Consider the following 25,315-nt stretch of genomic DNA (forward strand, 5'->3'; position numbering starts at 1 on the left):
AGCTTTACTTTTTTTTTTGCATAAAATAAAACATAACACGTCTCCATTAATGTTGGTGAGGAAAATAATTGTTGTTTATTCTAAGAATAATATATTCAAAGAAAATACAAGTATTCTTTTCAAGTCTACTTATCCCCCTGTGACCTAGTACTGGAGGCGCTGTTAACAGATGTTGAAAATAGGCTAATTTATGCCAGGAAGCTTAAAACAACAGCTACAAACACCTCAGTGATCTGTCACATAACTTCCAGGATTAAAGAGAGTTAAACGTGTTACGGACGCAAACTGATACTCTATATACGATCTACCTCACAGCGGGACGTAGAGGGATTCCGGGGTAAAATCCGAAATTCCCAAACACCTGAGAAGTTTGTGTCATGGTAACGGCGTTTTTAAGAAATACTGTGATAATAAAAGGAGTGAAATAACATGTAGTTGTTTTTCCCTTTCAAAAAATTACCCGAAATCACATCTTAGACACACTACCAGATAAGCAGCTCGTTCAAAATACATTCCAATGTATCCTGCGTATCTTTTGAAAAGGAACGCACCCAGCCTCTGGCATGAGTGCCAGAGACATCAAGCGGTGGGATGTTGAAAACTATGGCGTTTTTCAGAACTCGCTCGGTCCGGGACTTGGCGGGCCTCAAAACCAGCTCAGACCAACAGGAACGCACAAAGTGCTGGTTCACCGATTCCTAGAATAAAATGCCTGTGCCTAAACTTGTCCTAAGTCTGTTTACCAAAAACTTTTACATGCGCTGAACCAGTTTTGATAACTACGCTTAAATCACTGTCAGACGCTTTACCGCGCAACTAACTCGGCGCAGCCGTATTCCAACTTTTCTCTGCCACAATCCACAGTTACATTTGTGCTGCTATTATGTAAACACCCTGCTTACCCAATTTCTACACGGCACAAAAAATACATATAACTAGCCAAATTGTGAAAATGGTGTACTAAAGAAACGCTATTTACAGTGTTCCAACTACTTATCCATTATCGAGGTACCCTTAGTAAGAGATACGTTAATGACCGCATTGAGAAAAATTCCTGAGCACATTGTAGACCGTACAAATTACTACAAGCTTACAGTAAAAGGTAAACAATCTCTGAAGCAGTGAGGAGGGCATTTTCATCTAAAAACAAGTTGATGATGCACAATGTGGAGAGTGAAAACGAACGACCTTGTACTTGTTGCAGCTCAGCTGGAGGGAGCCGAGCAAAAGAGAAAGGGCAACGGAGACAGAGAGAGAAGACGATCCGTTTCAAACAACGCCGACATTTATCACGAAATAATTATTGTACTGAATCCTGCAAACACGCATTGAAAATGCATTCGCAACTTTATTGCTGGGTGACTCCACACGCATCATTAGTTTTAATGATAGGCAGCGACCTCTGTGCTGTGACACGAGCTTTCGTTAATTGTAACCAGAATTAAAATATAATTTACTACGACGTTACTGCTTTCAATATTTCAAACTTCAGACCACATAATGTGTCATAAACAGGAAAATATCTGCTTCAACTGAAAGACGAACGTTGCTTTAACCAATGTTAAATATGCATATGTTAATAACCCAGGAATTCTCCACTAAAAGGTGTAGAAAACTTGGCCTCAGGCCTGGACAACCTGTCTTTTACACAGTACGAAAATGTTTAGCTCATGCATACTAAAGTTCACCACAAAATTAAATTCAGCAATAAAATATATATATAGTACATGTTGAATTTAAATAAATTGAAGTACATAACAGAAAAACATGACCCAATGAAATTATTCTTAATGGGTCATACAGAGAAAACTCCATCAATAGCTGAGGAGAAACACATCAAAAGCATTACATGCAGTTTCTTTCAAAAGGTTGATGATTAAAAACTATGTTTATACAAAAGGCAGAATAAACAATAACAAATATCATTCATTAAAATATATTTTAAGAATCTATTATAAAAATTTGTGATTCCTCGTTGTCTTCAATAAATTACGTCATCAACAATGCCGAGTATAAACAAACTCGGCATTGTTGTGGAACACGACAATGCCGAGTACAACACATCTATCTTTACTATAAAAATTTGTGATTCCTCGTTGTCGTCAATAAATTACGTCATCAACAATGCCGAGTATAAACAAACTCGGCATTGTTGTGGAACACGACAATGCCGAGTACAACACAACAATGCCGAGTACAACACAACAATGCCGAGTTTAGTGTCTTACTCAAGATTTTAAAACGCAACCAACCCCCCCGAAGGGGTTCGTTGCTTTTTAAAAACTTGACCAACCCCTCTGAGGAGCTCCGAAAGAAGCGTTCTGCCCTAGTATATAAAAATATTAACATATATTTTATAAAATAAACATACCACAAAATACCAATCAATGTAATTACAGCCGCACTTCTGTAAAAGGTAATTAAATGTTTTGTATTGCAACGATGTAAGAATCATAAAGTAAATTGTTATATTTCACGGTATAGTTCTTACTGGCACGATATGAGAAGGAAGTTCAACGAAAATTTTCCATAGACCTTGGAGAAAACAGTCTGAAGAACGAAAGGACAGGGCTTTATCTTAAAGAGAAAACTGGATACTTCCAAGTGAATTACACAACACCTGGTTAAGTTTGTAATGTACAACTTTAGCCTTTGGGAATGAAATGCATAAAAGTTTAAAAATTACGTTTTGGCAAACTCTGCAGTTGCCATCTTCGGGGTAACTATGTAATGGTTTGGCATTTTGGCAGCCTTTCATAGGACATACAGTAAGTGTAGAGTTGAATTTGATGGTGTGGACTGGTGGAGCTGAACAGGTGTGCTGCCCAACATTGCAACTGCAATATTTGCTGAAACGGATAATTTTCAACAGCTGACACAATCATCCGAAAGCTGAAGTCATACATTGAAACCCCCAGCATCAAAAATTGAAGAACAAGAACTTGTTAATGCGAACCATCAAAGTTGCCTAACACAACTGATTACCATACTGTTAATGTAGACATTTGATGTATAGAAGAATTTAAATTACAATAAAAAACAAACTCAAGAACATTTTTACTTGTTTTTCATCTTTTACGTGTAATGAATAATACACACTATTATTTTTGAGGGGAAAAATTCATACAAGTGGGTGAAATCTTGAGAACAAAATGCCTACTCCCAAAACTGCATATTGCAGCACAACTCATCTTGTGTTAATTTTGAAACCTTCAAAACGCAACACATAGTACAGAAATTAAATGTGCTATCCATCAATCCAAAAATAATCAACCTGTTATGGCAGAAAACTTACTTTCTTATACATTCTTAAACTGTCAGTTTACAACATGGCAGTTATCCAAATGTGTACATGGGCTGCCATTATTAGAATTTTCACAAGAGTTTGGGAAAAATTAAGACACAATCCTGTCGGAAATATGTTATGTACACATCCTTTAATTTCACACAAAGAATTAAGGTAAAATTTTTACACTTACATAAATGAGCCCAGAGTAGTATCGGTCCTTGAGGTTATGGAGTACTGAGGCTTCGTTCAGGCAGGTTAATTCAGCCATGTCCTCCACTTTGTCGAATTTGGGCGGATTCATTTTCTGGATGTCATCTTTGGCAACCAGTTGTCTTTTACCGGTCTCCACGATTTCAACCTCCACTTCGTCGCCACGTTCCCCTTTGATACCGGCCGCAACAAAGCCATGGGATTCGTGCGGAACCCACACTAACCTTTTTTGAGTCCATTCCGCTTGTGTGGCAGGATCATTGAACATATTTCTATCAACAGACAGGTATTTCAATTCCGGATCGGACCGGTCAACTTTCGTGTCACTATCCGCCATGTTGAAGAATACAGGGGCCTGTGAGCAGAGATTAAATGTTTCTAGACGGCACCACACTGATTGTACACACGCCGAACAAATTTAAACTCTTTCACAACTTCCGTAACGTTACTGAAATTCTGTAGAATATTCAACTGTAAAACACCCAAGTCCTTGCTATCTACACCACACAACTGATCTTTTGTTACTACGGTACATGTGGAGTGAAAAGTGCTAACACCGTCCTCGACCATATGACAGTTACAGCAAGAGTGGATTTGCGCCAGCGGCCGACGCCCGCTATCCTTTGATCACGTGACAAAATGAATGTATACCGCCAGGGAGCACTGCAGTAACACCGCCGTAGCAAAGAGGTAGAAATTTGAAAGTGTGAATTATTAAAGTAGGCATTGGAATTCACAGCTAATGAGACATTTTACTATTTCCATTCGTAACGATGAATGAAATTTAACTTCTACAAAGAGTAAAGTTTATTCATGTTTAACTAAAACGTTTCATTTCTATTACATTTTTTTGTAAGACTTTTATGTATATATCTGCTTAATAAATAATCCAGGTGCTAATGATAAGGGAATTAATATTCTGTTTCCTTTGGTATGACTCATTCAAACATGGCCTCAAGGTAACGATCATGTTAAACAGATTTGGTTTCAAGACGCAGACGACTTTGTAATAAGTTATTACTGCTACTAGAACCAAACATCTGTAGCAGTTGGGCATGTAAGAAAACTTTCCCTTCGTGAAATTGTCACTCGCCTCGAACACGTAACCTGACCTCAGGGCGGTCACGGACCTTCTGTTCGTAAATGCTCGATTTTTACACAAAATTTTAGAATGCAGAAGTTTGATTTAAAACATATTCAATGCAGGTATGTCAAAACATCTTCCAGCACTTGGTCAAGCATATATATTAATAGTTTAAGGCGTATGTATCAACCATATGTTCTAAGAAACCATAAATTACTATTGGCAGCGTTGCTGTTGTGATTACTATGATTAAACAGAACAGCAAATAGCAACGGCGCATGTTGGCGCCATTTCAAAAATTACTGCGTGTAGATAATGAAAACTTCCAGCTCTTAGTTGGATGAAAATTGCTTTATATCACTGCAACATTAGGTCCATTACTGTAGAAGGCCAAAGCAAAAGAGATCAAATTTCACATATGTATTGCCCTACATGAGTTCGTGGCTACTTTGTCTGACTAGCATGTATGATTAATGCACAAGTATGCAGTACAAGGTTTGTATATTTCTATACTGTAATGACCATTATGTATAATTATAATTGACGCAGTGGATTTGGTTATTTTAGGAAAGAAACAACACTAAATTTTAAAAATGTTACACGCACTTAAAAAATCACACATTCTTCACTCTTTCTCAACAAAGATATGCAGTTCACCTTAGCATAAATATTGAAATGTTTCGCCTCAAAATACAATAGCGGATTCAATCAAAACAAAATTCCACAACTTTGTGCCTTTCTAAAATAATTTCAAAATAAGTTTTAACATATTGCCACCATCAATATTCCATTACACGTACCTGTAATTCATTCGAACTTTGCTTCAAACGCTTCAAACCCCCCACCCCACCCCCCACCACGGACTTTCTCCGGCAAACCTATCGAAGTATATGATTACTATGTTTGTAATCGATGGCAGTAGCTCTGACCACGATTCACCACCTCTAATGGCCTAACAAAGCAGCAACATATTATCATACCCACAGACTTTCGTCATAACGTAGGGATTGTGGTTAAGGGCCGCCTGGTTGTCTTGTCGCAGAAAGTTATTGTCTGTGCTTAAAGTTATCTGTGCTGAAGTCTTCGTTGATACTGTTTGTTAGGTCAGGAGTTGTATACTTAAGAGAATGCATGCGTATATGTATTTGTAGTAATGGATGCTACTAAACCTAAATTTAGGATCCCAGCAGTTAATCCTCTCTCCTTTTCAACACAAAGAATTATGCCCTCAATTTTCAAATACGTTTGACCGTTGTTACTTTGGTTGTAGCTCACTTTTAAAAATGTGTAAGACATGCGGCGTTTAATGGTTTCGCAATCTATATGCTCGTATCGTTACTCAACATTTCAGCCACACAATATTTGGGCTAATTCTCTTTTAAAATAACTGTTAAGTTTCATGTTCATTATTTACCAATTAAACATGATATGTTATTATGAATAAGACATTATTCATGAACTAATTATACAAAATGCCTGTTATTGTATTGACTTCTTGATGAATGGACTATGGTATGGTCAAATGTTTATATTATCGAAAGCCACTGCTATCAGATGGTATGAACCTTGGACATAGAGTGTTACTTTTTGTCTTTTCTTTAACTTACTGGGCCAGAAACTTCTGATTTGTCAAATGCTTATCAGAGTGTCTATGTTAAAGTGCATATTTAAGCATATTATCAGTACTGAATTTGTTCTACATTTCAACAGAGCACACAACAGATTGCCAGGAAACTGTGGGACTTCTTTGAAGATCATGGGAAGCAAAGGCACTGTAAGATGTTAAAGATTTAAGACAGTAACTAATAGTATCTTATGAATGTCTTGGCTATTCTATTTATCATTGAACGCAGATAATTTTATGTTAAATGTCTTTGATATATAACATCGTTCAGGCTTTAATACAAAAATAATGGTACTATAGATTTCATTCAATTGTGGGACTTGGTTTCAGGTTGACTAATATTTAAGTTAAAAGAAAATGCAAGTAAACAACTTGGGGCTGAAATGTGTTTGCCAGAAAGAGTGACAATTTTAATTAACTATATATAGATTAATATGGTTGCTATCCTGCTGTTGTATATTCTACAAGAAAAATCACATGAACCAACATTGCATATTTGGAAGATTTATTACCATCTAAACTTATTTACCTGATGTGAAAATGCAAGGCACATACAAGAAAAAACAATTTTTCAGGTACGGGTTGTGGATTTGAGGAGTGATACAGTGTCACAACCAACACAGGAAATGCGCAAAGCTATGTTTGAAGCGGCAGTGGGTGATGACGTTTATGGTGAAGATCCAACAGTCAATGGTATATATTTACATTATTTTGAATTTAAATTTACTTGAATTACTAAAAACAACAGAAATTAGGGACAGTGTTATACTGTGATAGTGAGTCAGGATAGCTCAACCAAAAGGAATGTGGCTGATTCTGGGCTGAACAACGGTTCAATTCCTGACAGGGGCAAAATTTTTCTCTTTGCCACTACCAGAAGACTGGGTGTGGGCTCACACAGCCTCCTATCCAATGGATATTGAGTTACAGCAACCAGAGCATGAAACTGACCCCTCACCTTACTTCCATCTAGTGGTGATGTATGGAGCTCTACCTGCCACCTCCTTCTTGGTACTCCAAGCGGCTTTATTCTAAGATGTTTCCTCCCCAAATTATTATGCATTTCTTGTCACCATTCATCCTAGCTACATGTCTAGCCCATCACAGTCTCATATATTTCATTATTCTAGCAATACTAGTTGATCTTTATAAATTACTAAAATACTGTGTGTAAATATCATTAGCAAATAATACTTCAGAGCACATGCATAAAATCAGGTAAAACATGAATTAGCTTTGTATTTGCTAATGAAAAGTGATTGTTCTAATCCCACTATTTGACCTCATGAGCTTCTGTGCTTTTGCAGCACTGGAAGAAAAAGCAGCAGCTCTACTCGGAAAAGAAAGTGGATTGTTTGTACCAAGTGGGACAATGGCAAACCTATTAGCAAGTACGAACATTTTGCAAAATGTGTATGATGAGAATAATGCATATTCATTTCTGTTCAAATACCTGTTCTTTTCTATTAATAAAATGCAAGTTGAGCAAATACATTGTGGAAACATCTTTAAAATCGGTATAATTCTTGCAGCTATTGTATTATTATTAATGCTTCTTCCAGTCATGGTTCACTGCAGCCAGAGAGGAAGTGAAATGATATGTGGGGAGAAAAGTCATACATTCTTGTTTGAACAGGGTGGTCCAGCACAGGTATGATATGTAACAAATTTTGAAAAATTTGGTCACATGATATTCCACAAAGCAGTGCCCAACATAAGCAAACAATGTGCACAGCACAGATATGCAATCCTGTGAAGAATTTCTTGAACATACTCAAAAACGTGTCTAGGCATATGTGATGATAGTCCATGAAATGTTAGGTTCTCATAGAAGCAAAGATTTTCATGTTCAGTTTGGACAAAAACTGCATTTAGTTGATTTTTATTGACTTGTGAAACCAGATTTGATTAAAATGATTTTATCCAGAGCAGTGCTATTATGTAATCATAACATAAGAAATATACAATCCACACAATGTGGAAATATTTTAAGGAAGAAGTATATAAGTCAAAACCCACTAAAAGCAGTTTAGTCACAAAAGTAGAAGTGACTGAAATTATTAAAGTAATTTATGTGCAGATTGCTGGAGTACAAATATGGCCACTGCGTAACAATCCAGATGGAACATTTGACTTAGATGATATGGAGGAGAAAGTGCGAAATCACACAGATGACCACGAACCAATGACATCTCTCATCTGTGTTGAGAACACCCAAAATTGGTGTGGCGGAAGAGTGTTGTCATTGGAATGGTTAGATGATGTAAGTAATGTAGGGAGTGATTTTAACATTTTTAGAAGCCCCTTTACACCTGTAATAGTGACAGGTATATTTCTCAAACTACAGTATTAAATGCTATAACAATTTTAAAATTTAGATACCACAGTAATAATGGATTATGCTTACAGCATGGAATCAATTAAATGCAACCCAAAGTATCACCAGTTTGTATGGTGTATAAATCTGTTCAGTAAGAAAATATTTGCACATAAAAATATATTTGTAAATGGTTAAAGTACTAATTAAAAATAAATTAGAACCTCAGTATGTTTTTAATACTTCACCAATGCCATCTATTATGAAAGAAAAAAACTATCACAAAATCTTTTTCAGCTGGCAGTACGTGCTAATAAACTTCACATACCTCTACATATGGACGGTGCCCGGTTGTTCAATGCAGCAGTTTACCTAAAAGTACCAGCATCACGCATTGTCAGAGATTTTGCATCTGCCACATTCTGTATTAGTAAGGGATTGGGAGCCCCTGTGGGTGCAATATTGACTGGGGATAAACAGTTCATACGCAAGTAAGTATCAGTACATTTGTCTTATTAGTAGGCGAACAGACGTACAGCCTATGAAGTCTTTCTTCATTCATCAAATGAAAGAAAATATTTGGGTTTTGGTAATTTTGGGAATATGGTGGTTGTGCAGTCCAAGGCACATATTTTATTTATTTTTGGTTATTTAATGATGCTGTTAGTAGCTCAGATTGTAGGTTATAGCATTAAATGATAGGATTAATGAATTAGAAAGATATTCATACATTAAATAGGACTCCTTGAACAGGGATTTGCCTCATTGCAAAGTCTGTACGCACAGAACACAGAAAAATGTGAATGTGTCTGTGTCCTTGAATCTTGTTTGGGATAGAATTACAGTTGCTAACCTGTAACGTGACAGGTAGAATCAAAACGCCTTTGATGACAGGTAAGACTAAATCTGCTACTTGTTTCAAAGAATTTGGATGAGTTTTATGTTTTAAGATTATCTACACAACTGAGACAGGCAATCAGGCAAGGGAAAAAAAAATTTGTGAATTTCACAAATTTTAATAACTGGCCATTGTACTTCACTTGCTGGTCTGTGGAATAACCAATGAGAAGTGTGGCAGTGCAAATAAAGGTAAACATCCTGTTCAAGTCTTTATAATTAAATATATTAAAGTATTACTTAAACATAACTCATTTGTATACTATAATGTGTGTACTTGAAGAAGACTTTTGGGATGATGCACCATGTAGACTGGTAGATGTGTACTGATGATTCTCATCATCAGGGCAGCAAGTACCTCTGAAATGCCAGCAAACTTATACCAGACACGACAAAATATCCCAGAGATCTTCATATCCACTGCAGCGAGAACCTCAAATATCAATAATGTGTGTATATACTTATGTTGTAGGAGCCGACGTTTAAGGAAGGCACTGGGTGGAGGAATGAGGCAAGCGGGTGTGATAGCAGCAGCAGGAATTGTGGCACTTGATACTATGGTGGTCAGGCTTGCAGAAGATCACAACAGGGCCAATGCCATTGGGAAAGGTAACGAAGGGTTGAATACAGCAGCCATAAAAAAACTCTGCTCTGCAAAGAAATAAGAATATCCTTGTTACTTTGTTGAATCGTAAGAACCATAGATATATTCTCTGGGTTCTGTACCCTAGTACGAATGATAGGATTGGGTAGCTTGGCACTGTTGATGCACAGGGATTCTAGTCATCAAACTTTTTTCCCCTCTCTATTATGGTTACATGTGCGCTACATGTACTGCCCAATTCATCATACTTTACTGGATTGCCCTAATATTATTTGGAAAGGAGAATGAATTATAAAACTTTTGTACGAAGTGTTTAATTGGGGGGTGGGGTTGCACACAAACAAGCAAATCCGCCGGTAAAAATGTGAAACAAAAAACTGTGTTTGTATTCATAAACAGCAAATGATTAATACAAAACAGTCGATGTATCACCATATGTTGAATGTTTTGTAATCAGTTGCTTATTTATGAATTATGGTTGCAGCCAATTTCAGCATCCTGCACCCATTTTCTAATTTACACTCACCAAACTGACAATTGTGAAAACATTTGCAAATGCACAATGTTGAATATGCTGATAAAATGTGTTAAGCCAGAGGGTTACAGGTATTTAATACAGTGTACCAACAATTTTCTTTTCAGCTGTTGCTGAATCTGGCAGTAAAATCTTTCAAGTTGACTATGAAAATCTCCAGACTAATATTGTCATGATAAATATCAACAGTCAACAGATCACTTCTGAAGAATTCTGTAATCGTTTAGCGATGGTAAGATTATAATACCAGTCAAGAACTGGATCCATTATCTTTGAGCTTTTAAGAAACAGACCCAAAATAATATAACGATAGGATAGCGCAGCTTAAGATAGTCACAAAGTATAGATGCACTACAAAAGCAGCTGAAAAAATGGAGAAAGAAATTTTATAGTGAAATTAGACCCAATTTTGACCTGAATTCAAATTCAGTACTGCCTGAATTCATAACATACTACATATTATCTTTTTTTTAATTAATAAAATGCATATCATTACTTGCTGAGCCAATATATTTTATTCTTCTTGCTTCCAAGTACAGGCTGTCAGTTTAGTGTCCATACTATTTTTTTTTATCTTTTCTTCAGGATCAGTGGTTCTATACTGAGATATCCTGACAGCCCTGTTAAGTTCTGTGAGACTTGTATGTCCCTCCTGTTTTGTAATACATTCATTAATGCTAATTTTTTAAGATATGTTTACGGAGACAAAACAGGGTGCAGACATTATGAAAGGAAACGGTTATATTCAAGAGACTGTTACAGTGCAACACATTTAAAGATTAATTTCTGACGGAATATCATAATAATGTAGATGCAGATATATTACTTCAGTTCATCCTATTAGATTTATATAAAGTCTATAAATGTGCAATACATAAATTTAAATAAACACAAATATTACTGTGTTAGGCCATTTCACATTCAGAAGCAAACAAAATTAACAAGTTTAAAAATCAAAGCAAATAATGGCGTACAAAATCTTTTATGTAAAATTCTAAAGATAACTGTCAATTACAGGTCACAAAAAATGAAGCTGCCAAACTTGGAAACAAAACTGCAATTATTAAGATCTGCCCCGTAACAAATAAGTCTGCCAGACTTGTTACTTACTATGAGATTACTGATGCAGATGTGGAAGCAACAATTTGCAAACTGAAACTTGTTATGCAAGAATACGAAACACCCTGACCACGGAAAATTCAGCATAAAAATGTATGGATGTGATTGGTGCATTTAATTAGACCAAACTATGATTATTCTTAAGAAAATGTAGCATGCAATAATACCATTAAATGCATATATTATAAAGCATTAAAAGTGAGAACCCTATATAAATTCAAAATGTGTTCATGACCCCATTCAGAAACAGATGAACCAGAAAAATAAACAGATCCCATGATGGTCTAATTTTTTCTTCCTTCGATGATTAAGCTCACATCCTGTCCCAGTTTTCCCTATCCATTTTCTAATTCAATCAAATGAAACTAACAACATTGGAGACCAAAGAGTAATAAAAGTATGATTCTTTTATACTATGTAGCTTTATTTTGTTTCATGGTTCTAAGTCCTCTACTTCACATTAAGATGTGCCAGCACAGTGCAGTCACTTTACATTATCGGAAGGGAACTTACTATGAACAAGAATGCCTTCAATCTGTTCAGATCCTCTTTATAGATGAATAAGGATACAAAGGCTGAAAAGTGTTGTCAGCTAAACAGAAAGAAAGAAAGAAAGAAAACAATCAGACATAAATGTAAAAAGTATGCAATTACAATACCTCCAATTAAAAATGTCAATCTAAGGGTTCCCATATTTCAGGGTATATTTTTATGGTATAAACCATGTGCACTTTTTACAAAATGTGATAACTGATTGATGTAAAACGAATAAACATAAGAAAAAATTATATAATGTAACTAGAATTTCTAACCTCGAAGCGTACAAATAACCTCATGGAACTACATCTTCAAGAAGCTGATAAATGTTCAGTTGGTTAAACCATACTACTAAATCATTCTGTATAAGATTATAATTGCTTCCTGCTATAAATAAAGTTTCTTTAACATTCCTTGTTAAGTATAAGTCTCTGATTGGTAATGCATGTTTTCATATTTCTTCGCATTCACTCACCTATCTCTTCATCATCTGCATCTTCATTGTCTGACTCAAAGGTGTTGTCTGGTATGTCATACAGTCGAATCATCGGCTTGTTGGGGTCTTTCATGATGAGATACTTTCCATCTTTCTGTTTCATGCAGATATCCACAATACAACGGAGTATACCCCACGCATTGTCCATGTTCAGATTGATCTGTGTTGCAAACTCGTTTGGCTTATATTGTTGTGTGCCCAAGATCACATGTTTGGATGAGTCTCGAACATGAGCACGGGAAACATATCTAGAATTATAATAATATACTGTTTCATAGTTTTCTGCATTGATTTTGTGATTTATACTGTGTAACCATGAAATAATGAGTACAGCCTGTAATCAGATGTTCATTATAGCGAGAGAGATTATTGGAAACATACATTTTTTAATTTTACATAGCAAAAGACAGAAAAAGACAGGTTGTTCCTGGCATCTTCATCATAAACAGTGATTACTAGCAAATGGGAGTACAATACTGGACTCATTACTTTGAAGATGGATGCAGCAAGTACATCTGAAACATCGGTGAACTTCTACCAGGTTACGCAGAGTATTACAACCTAGAAGACAGTCTACACACTTATCACCAATTATCACCAACAGAACCTCAAATTTCATATGGATCAATTTTTGCAATACTTCAAAGACACATAATGTAGATTAGCGTCCCTGTGCTCAAGTACCAAACCATGAAGATGTATGGAGGTGAGCAGTCAGGTACAAACAAAAGTCACTTCAACTCTGCAGAAAAGCCCCCAGCATCTGTTAAACATATACGAGTGGGACCCAAGACCAGTGTGGACACGGCAGTGAAAAGAAAATCCATCCATCGTTGTTTAGGCTGTAACTGATCCCTTTACTGCAATTGTACGTACCCAAATTTGACCTGATCTGATCCTGCCAGAAGGGCTTGTACAGTCCATTTTGCAAGTTTGCAGGCATTATTCCTTAACTCATTTGCAAGCACAGCTCCTCGCTGAGTATCCAACTTCTGACGCCATTCTACACCACCAGACAACTGCAAGAAAGAAATATTCAGCCACATTCAACAGTTGTATTACGCTAAAAATAAAAATACAGTGTTGCAAAGTTATTCACACCACCTAGAAGCAGGATTTTCTTTTACGGCGCATTGGTTAAATATTCATTAAAGTGAAAAATATTCTACATAAAAGTTTAAATTGTAATGGGGTCTACACTTTTGTTATGTACAACCATTTAAGTGAAAATATACAATTCATATATCATAGTCACCCTATATTCTTCTCAGAAATGTCTTATAATTATTGAAGCAAAAACACAGCGATGGCTAGCAATAACTTGTATGAAAATATCCATACACGTGATTCTGAACAGTCTTCACTCAATATCATCATACACCCTTAAGAAACCAGACTGAAGACCACATACCTTAGAATCCCATTCATTTAGTGCTTTGATGGTGACAAACTGAAGTTCCCCGTTGGGGCCATGCATAACAGCATCATGTTCACATCGAGAAATTAACACCACTCCATTATCCAGATCCCATTTGCGATATCTGTAAGCTACTGAGGCCACTTCACCTGCTTCCTCCTCAGAGATAAATGGGTTGCCTTCCTCAAATTTGTAGCGAGGTTCACCCTGTTAACAGATACAAGACTAGATCACACACATTTATCAGTGCTATGGAAATAAAGACAAAATATAAATCATGAACAACAAGTATTTTAAATGTCAAGGTAAAACATTACAATGACAATCACTTTAGACATTAACCATCGCCCTAATTCTAATTAAAAGGTGACATTTTGGAGACTGGAATCTGTACAATCTATCTGAGGACAAAGACAAATTTCTTTCTCCGAAATATTGTTTCCATTAAAATTAAGATGGCAGACAAAATATACAGAAAAGAATAATTAAAATATTAGTTACCGTTTTCAGCACTTGCTGTGAGAAGTTATGATTAATGAATGTAGCTTCAAGAGCCAAGTTACGAGGAGAATTTAGGCTATTGCCATCATCCTGTGGTGGTTCCACTGAAGTCTCATTCACTGTTAACAAATCTGTAATACATAAAAAAGATGTTACCAATGAATGTCCGTCTTATACTGATAAGACAACAGCAACCAATAAATCAGATTGCACATTACCAAATTCTGTGTTGTCCCGCTTGTCAAAAAACAGTTTGTCTCCAATTTTCTCAATAACAATGTCCCATGAGTAATTTGAGCGGGTACAGCACATGAGTGTAGCTAAAATGGCATCTGTAGCATACACATTGCCCTCAGTTTTACTGAGTTTACGTATCACTGGATCATCAGTAGTAGTAACAGTATGGAAGATACGGTCAATACGCTGCAGTGGTTTCTCATTTTTCACGTTTACACGATCGTATGTCTTGTCATAGTATTCCAGCGACCCACAACAACTACTGCAATAAAAAGAAACAGCTAGTGAATCAAGACTGAATAATTACATTTCCTGAAACTCATCTATATTTTAAGACAACGTATTTCTAAACCATGGCAGTTAATTCCTGAAATTATAAATGTCTAGCACATGTGGAAAAACCCAGTTATGTACTCATAAAAACGCAAAACTATGAATTATGATTGAGGAATACAACTCCTGATTTCATCCAATACTGCATATAAATAAACAGTAACATGATAGTGAAACATCCCTAAGGATGGCTAAGCAGATGGTATCCAACAGACAGGCACACACAAAATCCAAGTTTTACGTACACTTTAGAAAGAGTAATGACTGCCTTCAAGAATACCAACAATTACTAAAACAGATTTATTTCTATGACAAAGAAACAACTTACATATCCTCTCCCTCCTTCACATTGGGTAAAGACAATTTGGTTAGCCGAGGAAAATCCATTTCTTCAATAGTGGTCCAGTCAGGACGCACCGTCACTGAAGCATCACGACTCTTAATTGGTGGCTGATTTTTGTTGTTGCGCATACCTTGGCGCTGTGGCCATTTACGCTGTTGTCTCTGATTCCTGGCAACATGTGGTACCAATTTCATAACAGATAAGACTAGGTCAATCTTTTCTTTCATTAGTTAAGAATATGTAAACTCTATCGTGATACGTACTCTTCCTAAATTCTCAAGTACAAGTGTGAATAATTCAATGGAGCAACTGACTGGCAAGTGGCCACCAAAGTTGCTGCTATGTATACATCTTTTTGGGACACTGTACATTTATACATGAAGGAACAGTGAACTTTGCTCTGTAAGTATTTTGTCTTTTCTGAACAAGCCACAGTGTGTGTGTGCGCGCGCGTGCGCGCATGTTGGCAAATATTTGGTCAAAGTGATCTAGAAGCATAAAGTAAAAATAATATGTATATCTTACATAACAGTTCTACAAGTGGAAATGCAAATTTTGACAAAATCTTTGTTTATACAACAATGCGTAAGTACAGTTTATACTACTTTTATTCTGAAAACCACCACATTCAATGACCTTTTCAATGTCACACGAACAATCCATCTGAAATACCATGTTTTCTTTATCAAAATGTTTATCACCTGTCTCTCATCTTGAGTCCCTTCCCCAACAACTGTAACTGATTTTGATGAGAGCCACGTTGTCCACCGCGACCACGAAGGTTCCGCTGATTCTGACGAAAACGCCCACGCTGATATGGTGGTTTCTGTACACGAGTTGTGTCCACAAGATGGAAAGTGCTCTCATCCTCATCGTGATAGTAAGCATACTGACTCCCACCACCAAACTGAGACTGATATTTATCTGAGCAATACAAAGACAACTATATAAGTAATGTAACAAAAGTCTAACTTTAACTCAATTACAATTGCATTTTTGGCATTTTCCATTCCAAAGCCAGTAGCCTTCTTTCCAAGTTTATAAAAAGTGCAAATATTGCACCCAGCACAACACGTGCACTTCATGTTTACTCAAATCATTTTTCTCTCAGATGAATACATGATTAGTGAGATACATGAAAGTGCATTAGGCCCTTAAACTAAAATAAAAAGAATAAAATTTATACACAATAATGCATGTATAACAGTAGCGCTGTAAACTGAGTTCCAACAAAAATACAAACGTAAATATAAGAAACTTACACATGATAGTACATTCTCAACTGAAGTCTGAAAATATATGTACAAGTGCAAACCCACAAGTGGCCGTTAAAATGAAGTAAATTAAACCAAATTCAAACTGAGATAACACTTAGTGCAGATCTACCATAATTAGTTAAAGAAAACTGATCTCATAGTACGAGTGCTGTTATTATTGAATGGATTGATATGAAACAGATAAAACTCGTAGCTTCTGTACAGAACACCAGTTAGTTACATTCTGAGTTGCTGTTTACTGTTCTAGCCTCAATAAAAACCGACAAATTTGGAAATGAAGTCGGTTATTTGACACTAATTATGACACTCTAGTTGTGTGAAGGGACGTCATAAGATGGCAATGGATTTCAATTTCATTACCTGTAAGATGTATTTTTTCTTGAACAATACTATTTTAATTTTTTTTGAGTTATTTTCATATCCTGTGTTATAAAGCTACATTTCTACTGAAAAACTGTTGTACAGAGTTCATCTCTCCTTTCAAAGTGTTGCTCAGTTACTTTTCTGTGTTAGTTCAGATTTCAGATCTGTTTCAGAACCAGTACACCCAAGATAATTAACATTTATAGAGCATCCAACATTTAATCCACTGGGTCAAACATCAGGCTTTACTCACATAGAACCATACTGACCACAGAGTTATACCATGACCAGAGGTCAACTTTGAACCTGCTTTGTCCAAGCAACTTTGGTCTAAATGAAATTTGTCGATATTTACCTTACATAATCGGAAAAAGTTTTAGTAGGTAAACACTTTAACATAGGCCCACTACTTCCGTATGTGCTTTCAAACATCTGTAACCATTACTAATCCCAAATGTATTTACTACCACAGTGCAATGAGTTACTCACTTATGTACTTCTTATCCTGGAATGCTGCACCTGTCCAATCAGATATCTGAAAATGAATAATTATGTACAGCTAATACGTAAAGAAGAGTTGCACAGTAAGCATATTTTCTTCATCGTAAATGCATATGAAGAGGAATAACATTCACATACTTCGAACATATGTCATTCGTTTCACGTGCTTTACCTTTCCTAAGCGATCTCCTTTCGAGAATGGCTGATACGGCATGTCCTTAAATTGGTCAGGCATGTCGCACGGACCCCAACCAGTTGAATTATCTTGAATAACTGGTGCATTAAAATGCGGGACTTCTTCCCCTTCGAACATACCGTCAATAGTTACTAACAAACAATTTTAATAAATCTTACACGTAATACCTAACCAACACACCACACACAACCACCGACAATACAAATCTGGGATACCAACATAGGGGCACATATAATACCAAGCATAGAAAAACTACCTAATACTACTCGTGCAGAAGTTGGATTGCCATTAGGGTACAGAACTGTACACATCGCAATTGAAAATATATTTCACAAATGCTTAGTCGTTTGTGAGATAGAAAGAAACTTCCAAATGTCAAGTGAAATACAGGAATACACAAAGCTCTGCCAAAAGAACAATGTCCAACCGAAAGAAGAAGTGGTGGCAGCTTTGAAAGCAGCAGTGTAAGGCATTCTGTTTATAATTGTTTTCTGTCTCGCATGACAGACGTATGTGTAATTTTGCTGTAGTTATCCCATAAAAGTAGCAGAGGATAGCAGATATGATCATTAAGAAGACTGGGTGTTTTGTGTAGCCAGTATGTTCTGTTAGTAGTCATAAATAATAAAAGCCCGCTTGCCTGTAAAAACTAACCTTGCTTTTACTTTTCACTATTTCAGTGAAACTGGAAAATTAAATTTATCAAGAAGGACCCTGTCAGCATGGACATGGGAGAGTCTTGGAAGAATAATAAGTTGTTCCGTGAACATTAATGTGTTGGACTTGAGTGACTGTTTGATTCCGCCTCGGGGATTAACACCACTGCTTGCATCTTTAAGTCATGACTGCAGTGTTCAGTGTCTTATTCTTAGGAGCAATGCTATACAGGCTGCTGGTGTTGCATACCTTGGAACAGTGCTAAAGCATAACTGTACTCTGAAAAGGTGACTCAAATATGCTTGTTTTATGTACTAGGTAGATAATATGGGAGGATACTTATTATAATTTCCTGTAAGCCAGGCAATGTGAACAACCCTACCAGAAAAACACTGCATTCTGGAAATTGTTTTCTAAAACGCCTGTTCTCTGGCTGACATGTATAGACTACTTTGAACTTTCTAATTCCAAGGCTTTTAATTTAATAATTAACATATGCAGTTTTACATCAAGAGTGATGTAAGCACTAGAAAATATGCAATGAATAGATCACACTGATGGACTTGTGGGCATGGTAATGAACCTTTAGCATCTATGAAAGTTGAGGAGTTTGTTGACCGTTTGAGTGATGGTCAGCTTTTGAAGAAGGCCTCTGTTATGTGGAATTAAGAGCTTTTTCAGTGTGAATTTTTTTTATTCGTAGCTGGAAGGTGTGTTTTGCCATCAAGATGTTAATAATTCAGTATAGCTGATGCATTATGTGTCATACAGTAAAATATGCATTATTGTTTATAAAATAAATGTCAATGTTTCAGACTGTCATTGGAATGGAATAGTATAGGCATCTTTGTGGATGCTTTTTCACAGTTCTGTGAAGGCCTGGCGGTAAACAAGGTGCTTGAGTTCTTGGACTTACAGAACAACCAGCTTTCTCCTGAGTGTGGACAATACCTTAGTGATGCTATAAAATTAAATACTTCACTCAAGACACTGGGTCAGTTTGGATAAGTAGCACAATATTTTAAGATTTTAAAATAACTGAATGGCATAAATGTTAGTATATATAAGGCAATAAGAAAGGTACTGTTATCCCGGAGTTTAAGCATTGCAGCATGCAGTATGAATGTGTTGAAGGTCCATGTATGTAAAAGAATTATGATTCAACCAGGATTTGATTTCTTTACAATCTGCACTGAGTTCAGTATACTAACATAGAATTATAAATGTACAGTACTTAAAGAGGATATTCAGAAGTCTTGATTTGTAAAGTTGTAAGATGATTAATGCATGGTAATACTCATTTTGTTTTATGACTACTTTCTAAAATTAACAGGTTGAGAGCAATGTCACACATATTGATTGATTATATATGTAGTTTTGATCAAGAAACCTCAACATAAGAGTTCACTTAAGAAATTGGGCATAGGTGTGAGGATAATATTAAAATTAATATTCAAGATATAGATTGTGAAGTTGGACTGGTTTCAGCTGACTCAGGAAAGAGTCTAATGGATGTCATTTGTGAACACAGTTATAAAAGAAGGGAACTTTTTGACCAGTTGAGAAGGTATCAACTGCTTGAGGAAGTTTAGTTACTAAGTATTTACTTCTTTATTGCTTCTAAGAAAGGAAAACATTTATGTTTAATTTATCATCATGTAGTAAACATTTGAATTTAATTAAGTCACATTGTCATTTGTTTTTAAATTATTTGCAGATATCAGATGGAATAATCTTGGATGGAAAGGAGGGCATTCTTTGCGTGAAGCAATGCAGATTAACCAGACACTGATAGAAATCATGCTTACAGGCAACTGCATGTCTGATGATCTGGTGAAGTCAATTGGTAAGCATCAGTGTTATTGCGTTGTTTTTCATGGATACCTTGAACAGTAGTGAAAATGATTTGCATAATGAAGTATGGTAAATGAAATTCTGTCATTAGTTAAAGATTATCATCATGGATTCTGTTGCCAGGAAACTAATTCCCATGACACCAGTTGCAAATTCAGAAATTTATACATTTTTTTTTCTGTACACGTACAAATTAAGTATGTTGGACTGAATTCAGGTTTTCATTTCACTAAACTTGTAGTTTTATGACAATACAGTAGAAATATGACTATTTTCAGGTGTGAAATTCATACAGTATCTTAAATCTTGACAGGAAGCTGTAGGAATAACAGATTTGACAGCATGACAGCTACATGCCGCTGCTGTCTACTACTGCCATGTGATTTTTTTCCTAGTGTCTCCATTTTTGAGGTTATGCTACGTACATTTAAATAAACAGTAGTGAAGTGTTGAGTGAAATTGTGATTTATTATAAATTATTTCTTGTGTGTAGGTATAAAGCGCTTATTTGACACAAAGTGTATGAAGGATGAAATGAAAAATAAAAATGTCTCACAAAATATATATATATATTGTTAATGTGAATGTAGTATTTATGTATTTTTTATTTATAGAAACACTTTTTTTCCTTTTCAGAACAATGCGCACAACATAATGGTTCGAGAGAAAGGCTCCGTAAAGACTGCGAACTGAAGACAGACTTTCTGAAGCGACATCTGAAGAGACTTGAAGAAGAACAGACAAATGAAATTCAGGAACTGTCAAGAAGTAATGAGATGAGACTCCGTCAAGTAGTAAGGTAATAAATTAATGCAGTGTAGTTGAAATGCACCAGTAAATTATAATAGTCCTCAACCTGACATGTTCGTTAAACCTGCGTTGTATCACATGTGATAGAAATAGTTCAGCATCAGAATGGTAAATTATTGAAATATTTACACACTTCAGAATTTATTTGGATCTTTGTTCAGGTCTGAATTAGTTAGGCTACAGAATCAGGACTGTGTTCTAATGATAGTGTATTATATTCTGTATTGTTATTTTTGTGAACTTGATCTATTTTCAATATTTTAGAAATGAAGCCAATGTATTTCAGGAACTGGCTCTGCTCCCATTATCGCATGATCAGGCAAAAATTCCAATCCTGTTTGGTGTAATAGAAGGGGCTAATCCATAGAGTAACCTTGTTCCAACCTTTTTATATTATTTGCATTTTTCACAGGTTGAAACTGTTGATGTTGCATCATTGAACGTTAGTTCAGATTGGCCTAGGTGTTGTATCATAATTGTAAAAACATGAATCATACAGTTCAGAACCAAACCTGTCTATGATTGGGACATACCAGAAGCACAACATCTAATTTATATTTCAAAATGTGCAGTGTCTTTTGGGCTGATGATGGTAATCTTTCATATAGAGAAAGTGAGACCCGGATCAGTCAACTGGAAAACGTTTTATCAGAGCGAGCCTCAACCATCAATATGCTGCAGGAACGCCTGACTACGATAGACAAAACTCTCAAACAGCAAGAAAACCTTCTCGTTGATAAAGACAAGATGTATCAGAAACTTGTAGAACGAGATAAAAAACAGAGGGAAGATTGGCAAAAGGTAATATGATTTACCATTTTGTTGATACAATGATGATTAATAACAAATGTGAACTGCAGTGATATTATTTATTTACTTTAAAGTTACTGCTGTACTTGGAAATATTCCATTACTGTCTTAAGTTATTGTTTTTGCTTGAATGATAAAGTCTGTTACTGAGCAACAGCCTAAACACTAGTGTGTAACGGAAGACAGGTTTGGCTTTGTCTGTTTCACCAGAAGAGCCCGTGAAGTATCACATACCATCACATATGAGTGTTGACTGCTGTTTATCATTTGACACTCCTTTAAAGTGCCTTTTCAACAGGTTGAATCCTGTTTCCATCTATCTTAAGAATGCCCAGAATAATAATCAGGTTTGTGATAAAAAAGTCTCATCAGAAGAATTTAGACTTAGGAATGATATGCTTATACTGTTGCAGCAATTAGAAGAGAAAGCTGGGCAAATACACGCAGTAATAGCGGAGCATGAAATCAAGTTGGCATCAGAATTTGACCAGAGAAAACAATTGGAATTGAAATTGGCTTCACAGGCTGAAGAAATGAAGAGACTAGTAGCTGAGACTTTACAGTTGAATGAAACGTTGAAGAATGTTCGGAAGAAACACCAAGGTCTGAAATGTTTTGCTGTTGGTGAATTCATGTGATCATACTAACCAAATAAAACATTGAAAGGAAATATAATTTTTTGAAACACTTTTGCTATAATTTCTAAATTGAATGTCTCTGGCCTCAGATTTGTTTATTTTTTTAGATTTATAATTGTGACACTCCAAGTATGAAAAAGTATTCTGATCCCATTCCTTTTATTGTTCATCATTACCCATCCTTTTTAGTTTGGGAGATGCAAGTCAAAATAAATCTGTAACATGAACGAAGGCCAGTGGCATGGAAAGAGACATAGAAATGGCGTCTGCATCGTACTTGGAGTGACTGAATACTTTAGGCACCGACTTTGTGAACCTGATGTGGAGTCTTTTTTTTTTTATTCAGCCCAAAGCAGTCAAGATGCTGTCCAATGTCCTGTATGATCTCCCATTTTTAAGATTATAATGAAATATCTGTTTCATACAGTATTTTACATTTATTTTCTTTGACCTGTAGGATATAATTATGTAATTTTCTTGCCTTGGCTTTTTTCAGTTCACGTGTCCTGAATTTTACAAAAATTATGGCTTCTGATGTTGCAGAATCTCTGGTAGAAGAACAAAGGGTAAGTCAGGAATTACTAATGGAGACAGAGAAGAGATATCAGAACCAAGTAAGGTTGCTAGAGCAGGGAAAGGAAGTTGCAGAACACAGCTTGAGTGAAGTGCGCACTCAACTACATCGTGAGCGTGCTCAGTGGCAGGAGGATCTGTCTGCAGCACAGCGGCAAGCCAAAGTCAGAGAGGTATGTCTGATGGTCTTTAGTTTTTACTTTCTGAACTGCATGGGTTATGTAACATTGAGTGGGAGGATGGTCGTGGTAGTGCCTGTGTTAAATGAGAGCCTCTGTGGAACTGGAAAATTTACAGGACCCTTGGAATTTCATAAATGAGTGCTTTTACTGAACTTTATACTAATTTTCCTCTACAGTATTTTGTCTTTGATTACATTCTATTATTGCCTGCCTCTCTTTTAGTATTTTAAGGCACATATATCAAAGACGTCTTTCACGTGATGTTTGTTTTGTACATAGATTACGAAACTCGATCAGTACGAAGAGAAAATTAAGTTGCTACAGGAAGAGAAGGTATCTCTGGAGAAGCAGTTAGCTTTGTCCCATTCAACCATGACTCAGCTTCAACAGCAGAACAGTGTCTTCATGGCAGAATTCAGAGAACCTCAGAGGAGGCTTTCACAACTCCAGGAGGCCAGTTTTTTATTTGATTTTTATGCTAAAATGCTTATTTGAAACTTACAATTGGATTTTTATGCTAGATACGTCCATAGCATTGTTTCCTAATACCAAAAATAAAAACAACATGAAATTTCAGTAAATATTTTCTTTAAAATTCTGTTAAGACATTGGCAATTCAGATGAACAAGACTGTTGTTTTCAGGTTGCTCTGAAGGCATCCCATAAAGTTTTATTCTAAAGGAAATGAAGCATTGTTACATCGATAGAGCAATATTTATCTGAAATGAGCACAGCAAATTATTTAAAATATTATGTTAATGATACTTTAGGAACTGTCAACAGAACGTGTGACATCACAACATCTCCGGGCTGAGTTGTCAGAGAGCCGAAGCCACTTGGAAGCCAAGAAGCAAGACGTGGAGAAGCTTCAGAGGCTGATTGATGATCAGCAAAGGAGAGTGAGTGAGTTGACAGCAGCTCAGACTCTGAGGGAGAGAGAACAGGCCAAGGAGTTGGACAGGATTCAGGCAATGTTGATGCACAGGGAGCGCGAGATACAGAGCATCAGGCAAGGGTTTGCACCTCATACTTTGAACCTTCTCTATTGCTGACTCACTAAAAATTAGAGAATTATTTGATTAAAAATAGCAATGTTCATTGTAATGAGTTCAGATGTCAAGAAGACAAATTAGTTATTTTTTAGTTCTGATTCGCAGACACTGAAAATGTCTGTCGCCTTCTTGAAGACAAGCATTCCGTTGGTGTATTGATGCCTTACTTGGTGTAAATATGTGTTCTGATTGTGAAAACACCATTTTTTCACCTGGATTGAGTACTGGCTAACCGAACTTTTATTTCTTCAGGGCAGATGAAGTCGAGCGTGCTGGCGTTCTCTACTCGGCATTCAGCAAATACTTGGGTAGCCTTATTCCATCTGCTGGTCTCTCCCAGACGTCTTTACACGCATAGCAATAGCATTGCAATAATGCAGTTTTTGTTTTTATTGAGGGAAATACTTGTTTAAAGGAGGTAATATTGATGCTCTTAAGGTACATTACACAGATGGTGCTGAGGGACATAACGTGTGTGTTTGTCACATGACCTTCATGTTTGTGATATAATAAACAAAAGAAAAATTGTTAGAGTTAAATTACCCAGGCGGTGGTGGTTGATATATTTTTAGTCATATCGCTGTTTGTGATGCCTTAATAAAGTTTTTTTGTTGTTGCAACTTTAGATATATTTGTTATTTTATTGTTAAATATAAAAAATTCAAATATTAAATATTTTTAAATATATGTTCTTCATTAAATTTATGTCCAATGAATCTTTCTGAAAATAATGTTAAATAGAAAGTTGTGTTACATTTTCTCAGTAAAATATTTTACTACCTAACAAGTGTGTCTGTTACAACAGTGTTTTGTTTTGTAGGAGTTGACGTTTCCACGGCGGCGAGTCTGAAGATGGCTG

The 25,315-nt window shown here is 36.0% G+C and overlaps 4 protein-coding genes and 1 long non-coding RNA gene across 15 annotated transcripts in view; 3 read left to right on the top strand and 2 right to left on the bottom strand.

Moving 5' to 3' along the window:
• Nucleotides 1-4,098, bottom strand: part of zip (myosin heavy chain 10) — a 69,588-nt gene extending 65,490 nt beyond the window's left edge. For 4 of the 5 annotated variants that reach the window (XM_087349398.1, XM_022082955.2, XM_022082956.2 and 1 more), the window contains exon 1: nucleotides 3,480-4,097. In XM_087349398.1, the coding sequence (XP_087205524.1) occupies nucleotides 3,480-3,836 (357 nt within the window). In that variant the 5' untranslated portion in view covers nucleotides 3,837-4,097. Of the gene's footprint in view, nucleotides 1-3,479 lie in introns of all 5 variants that reach the window. The other variant, XR_002546336.2, reaches the window with a different exon arrangement.
• On the top strand, nucleotides 885-3,054 carry LOC147873711 (uncharacterized). Its single transcript, XR_015535287.1, has 2 exons — nucleotides 885-1,102; nucleotides 1,205-3,054. It is a non-coding gene; the product is annotated as an uncharacterized LOC147873711 (long non-coding RNA).
• Nucleotides 4,099-4,562: 464 nt separating the features above from the next.
• LOC110839110 (uncharacterized) lies at nucleotides 4,563-11,967 on the top strand. 7 transcript variants are annotated; one of them, XM_087349401.1, is made up of 10 exons: nucleotides 4,563-4,705; nucleotides 6,294-6,357; nucleotides 6,783-6,900; nucleotides 7,515-7,598; nucleotides 7,770-7,858; nucleotides 8,288-8,470; nucleotides 8,822-9,015; nucleotides 9,894-10,030; nucleotides 10,668-10,792; nucleotides 11,578-11,967. In XM_087349401.1, exons 1-10 carry the CDS (start codon nucleotides 4,671-4,673, stop codon nucleotides 11,746-11,748), a joined length of 1,200 nt encoding a protein of 399 aa, XP_087205527.1. In that variant the 5' UTR covers nucleotides 4,563-4,670; the 3' UTR covers nucleotides 11,749-11,967. The 7 variants fall into 7 exon arrangements, with proteins under 7 accessions (XP_087205527.1, XP_087205528.1, XP_087205530.1 ...); XM_087349402.1 differs by having other exon boundaries at nucleotides 4,573-4,705; nucleotides 6,306-6,357; XM_087349404.1 differs by lacking the exon at nucleotides 4,563-4,705 and adding an exon at nucleotides 5,557-5,686.
• On the bottom strand, nucleotides 11,280-18,102 carry eIF3d1 (eukaryotic translation initiation factor 3 subunit d1). Its single transcript, XM_022082979.2, has 10 exons — nucleotides 17,857-18,102; nucleotides 17,673-17,718; nucleotides 16,245-16,467; nucleotides 15,529-15,711; nucleotides 14,849-15,129; nucleotides 14,631-14,761; nucleotides 14,124-14,336; nucleotides 13,589-13,731; nucleotides 12,692-12,960; nucleotides 11,280-12,271 (listed from the first exon to the last, which is right to left on the bottom strand). Exons 1-10 carry the CDS (start codon nucleotides 17,995-17,997, stop codon nucleotides 12,219-12,221), a joined length of 1,683 nt encoding a protein of 560 aa, XP_021938671.1. The 5' UTR covers nucleotides 17,998-18,102; the 3' UTR covers nucleotides 11,280-12,218.
• Nucleotides 18,103-18,126: 24 nt separating this feature from the next.
• Nucleotides 18,127-25,081, top strand: LOC110839108 (leucine-rich repeat-containing protein 45). The gene is made up of 11 exons (XM_087349399.1): nucleotides 18,127-18,344; nucleotides 18,561-18,824; nucleotides 19,353-19,531; nucleotides 20,255-20,383; nucleotides 21,028-21,190; nucleotides 21,810-22,002; nucleotides 22,425-22,614; nucleotides 23,193-23,395; nucleotides 23,684-23,857; nucleotides 24,175-24,413; nucleotides 24,709-25,081. The coding sequence occupies exons 1-11, from the start codon at nucleotides 18,253-18,255 to the stop codon at nucleotides 24,812-24,814; spliced, it is 1,932 nt and encodes a 643-aa protein (XP_087205525.1). The 5' UTR covers nucleotides 18,127-18,252; the 3' UTR covers nucleotides 24,815-25,081.
• Nucleotides 25,082-25,315: the final 234 nt, after the last annotated feature.

The sequence above is a fragment of the Zootermopsis nevadensis genome, unplaced genomic scaffold (assembly GCF_977971745.1).
Source record: "Zootermopsis nevadensis isolate Lab colony 2312 unplaced genomic scaffold, Znev_1.0 Znev_ptg000016l, whole genome shotgun sequence".
Taxonomy (NCBI): domain Eukaryota; kingdom Metazoa; phylum Arthropoda; class Insecta; order Blattodea; family Termopsidae; genus Zootermopsis; species Zootermopsis nevadensis.

Excerpts from the sequence above, each read along its gene's own strand:
- LOC110839110 (XM_022082980.2), top strand. The coding sequence starts at position 6,217 with ATGCTTATCAGAGTGTCTATGTTAAAGTGCATATTTAAGCATATTATC. Across the intron at positions 7,599-7,769 it reads AATGGCAAACCTATTAGCAA|TCATGGTTCACTGCAGCCAG; the intron begins GTACGAACATTT and ends TGCTTCTTCCAG. Across the intron at positions 9,016-9,893 it reads GATAAACAGTTCATACGCAA|GAGCCGACGTTTAAGGAAGG; the intron begins GTAAGTATCAGT and ends CTTATGTTGTAG.
- eIF3d1 (XM_022082979.2), bottom strand. The coding sequence starts at position 17,997 with ATGTTCGAAGGGGAAGAAGTCCCGCATTTTAATGCACCAGTTATTCAA. Across the intron at positions 12,961-13,588 it reads TCAGATCAGGTCAAATTTGG|ATATGTTTCCCGTGCTCATG; the intron begins GTACGTACAATT and ends TTATAATTCTAG. Across the intron at positions 12,272-12,691 it reads TGCAGATGATGAAGAGATAG|CTGACAACACTTTTCAGCCT; the intron begins GTGAGTGAATGC and ends CTTTCTGTTTAG.
- LOC110839108 (XM_087349399.1), top strand. The coding sequence starts at position 18,253 with ATGTCAAGTGAAATACAGGAATACACAAAGCTCTGCCAAAAGAACAAT. Across the intron at positions 18,345-18,560 it reads GCAGCTTTGAAAGCAGCAGT|TGAAACTGGAAAATTAAATT; the intron begins GTAAGGCATTCT and ends TCACTATTTCAG. Across the intron at positions 21,191-21,809 it reads AGACTCCGTCAAGTAGTAAG|AGAAAGTGAGACCCGGATCA; the intron begins GTAATAAATTAA and ends TCTTTCATATAG.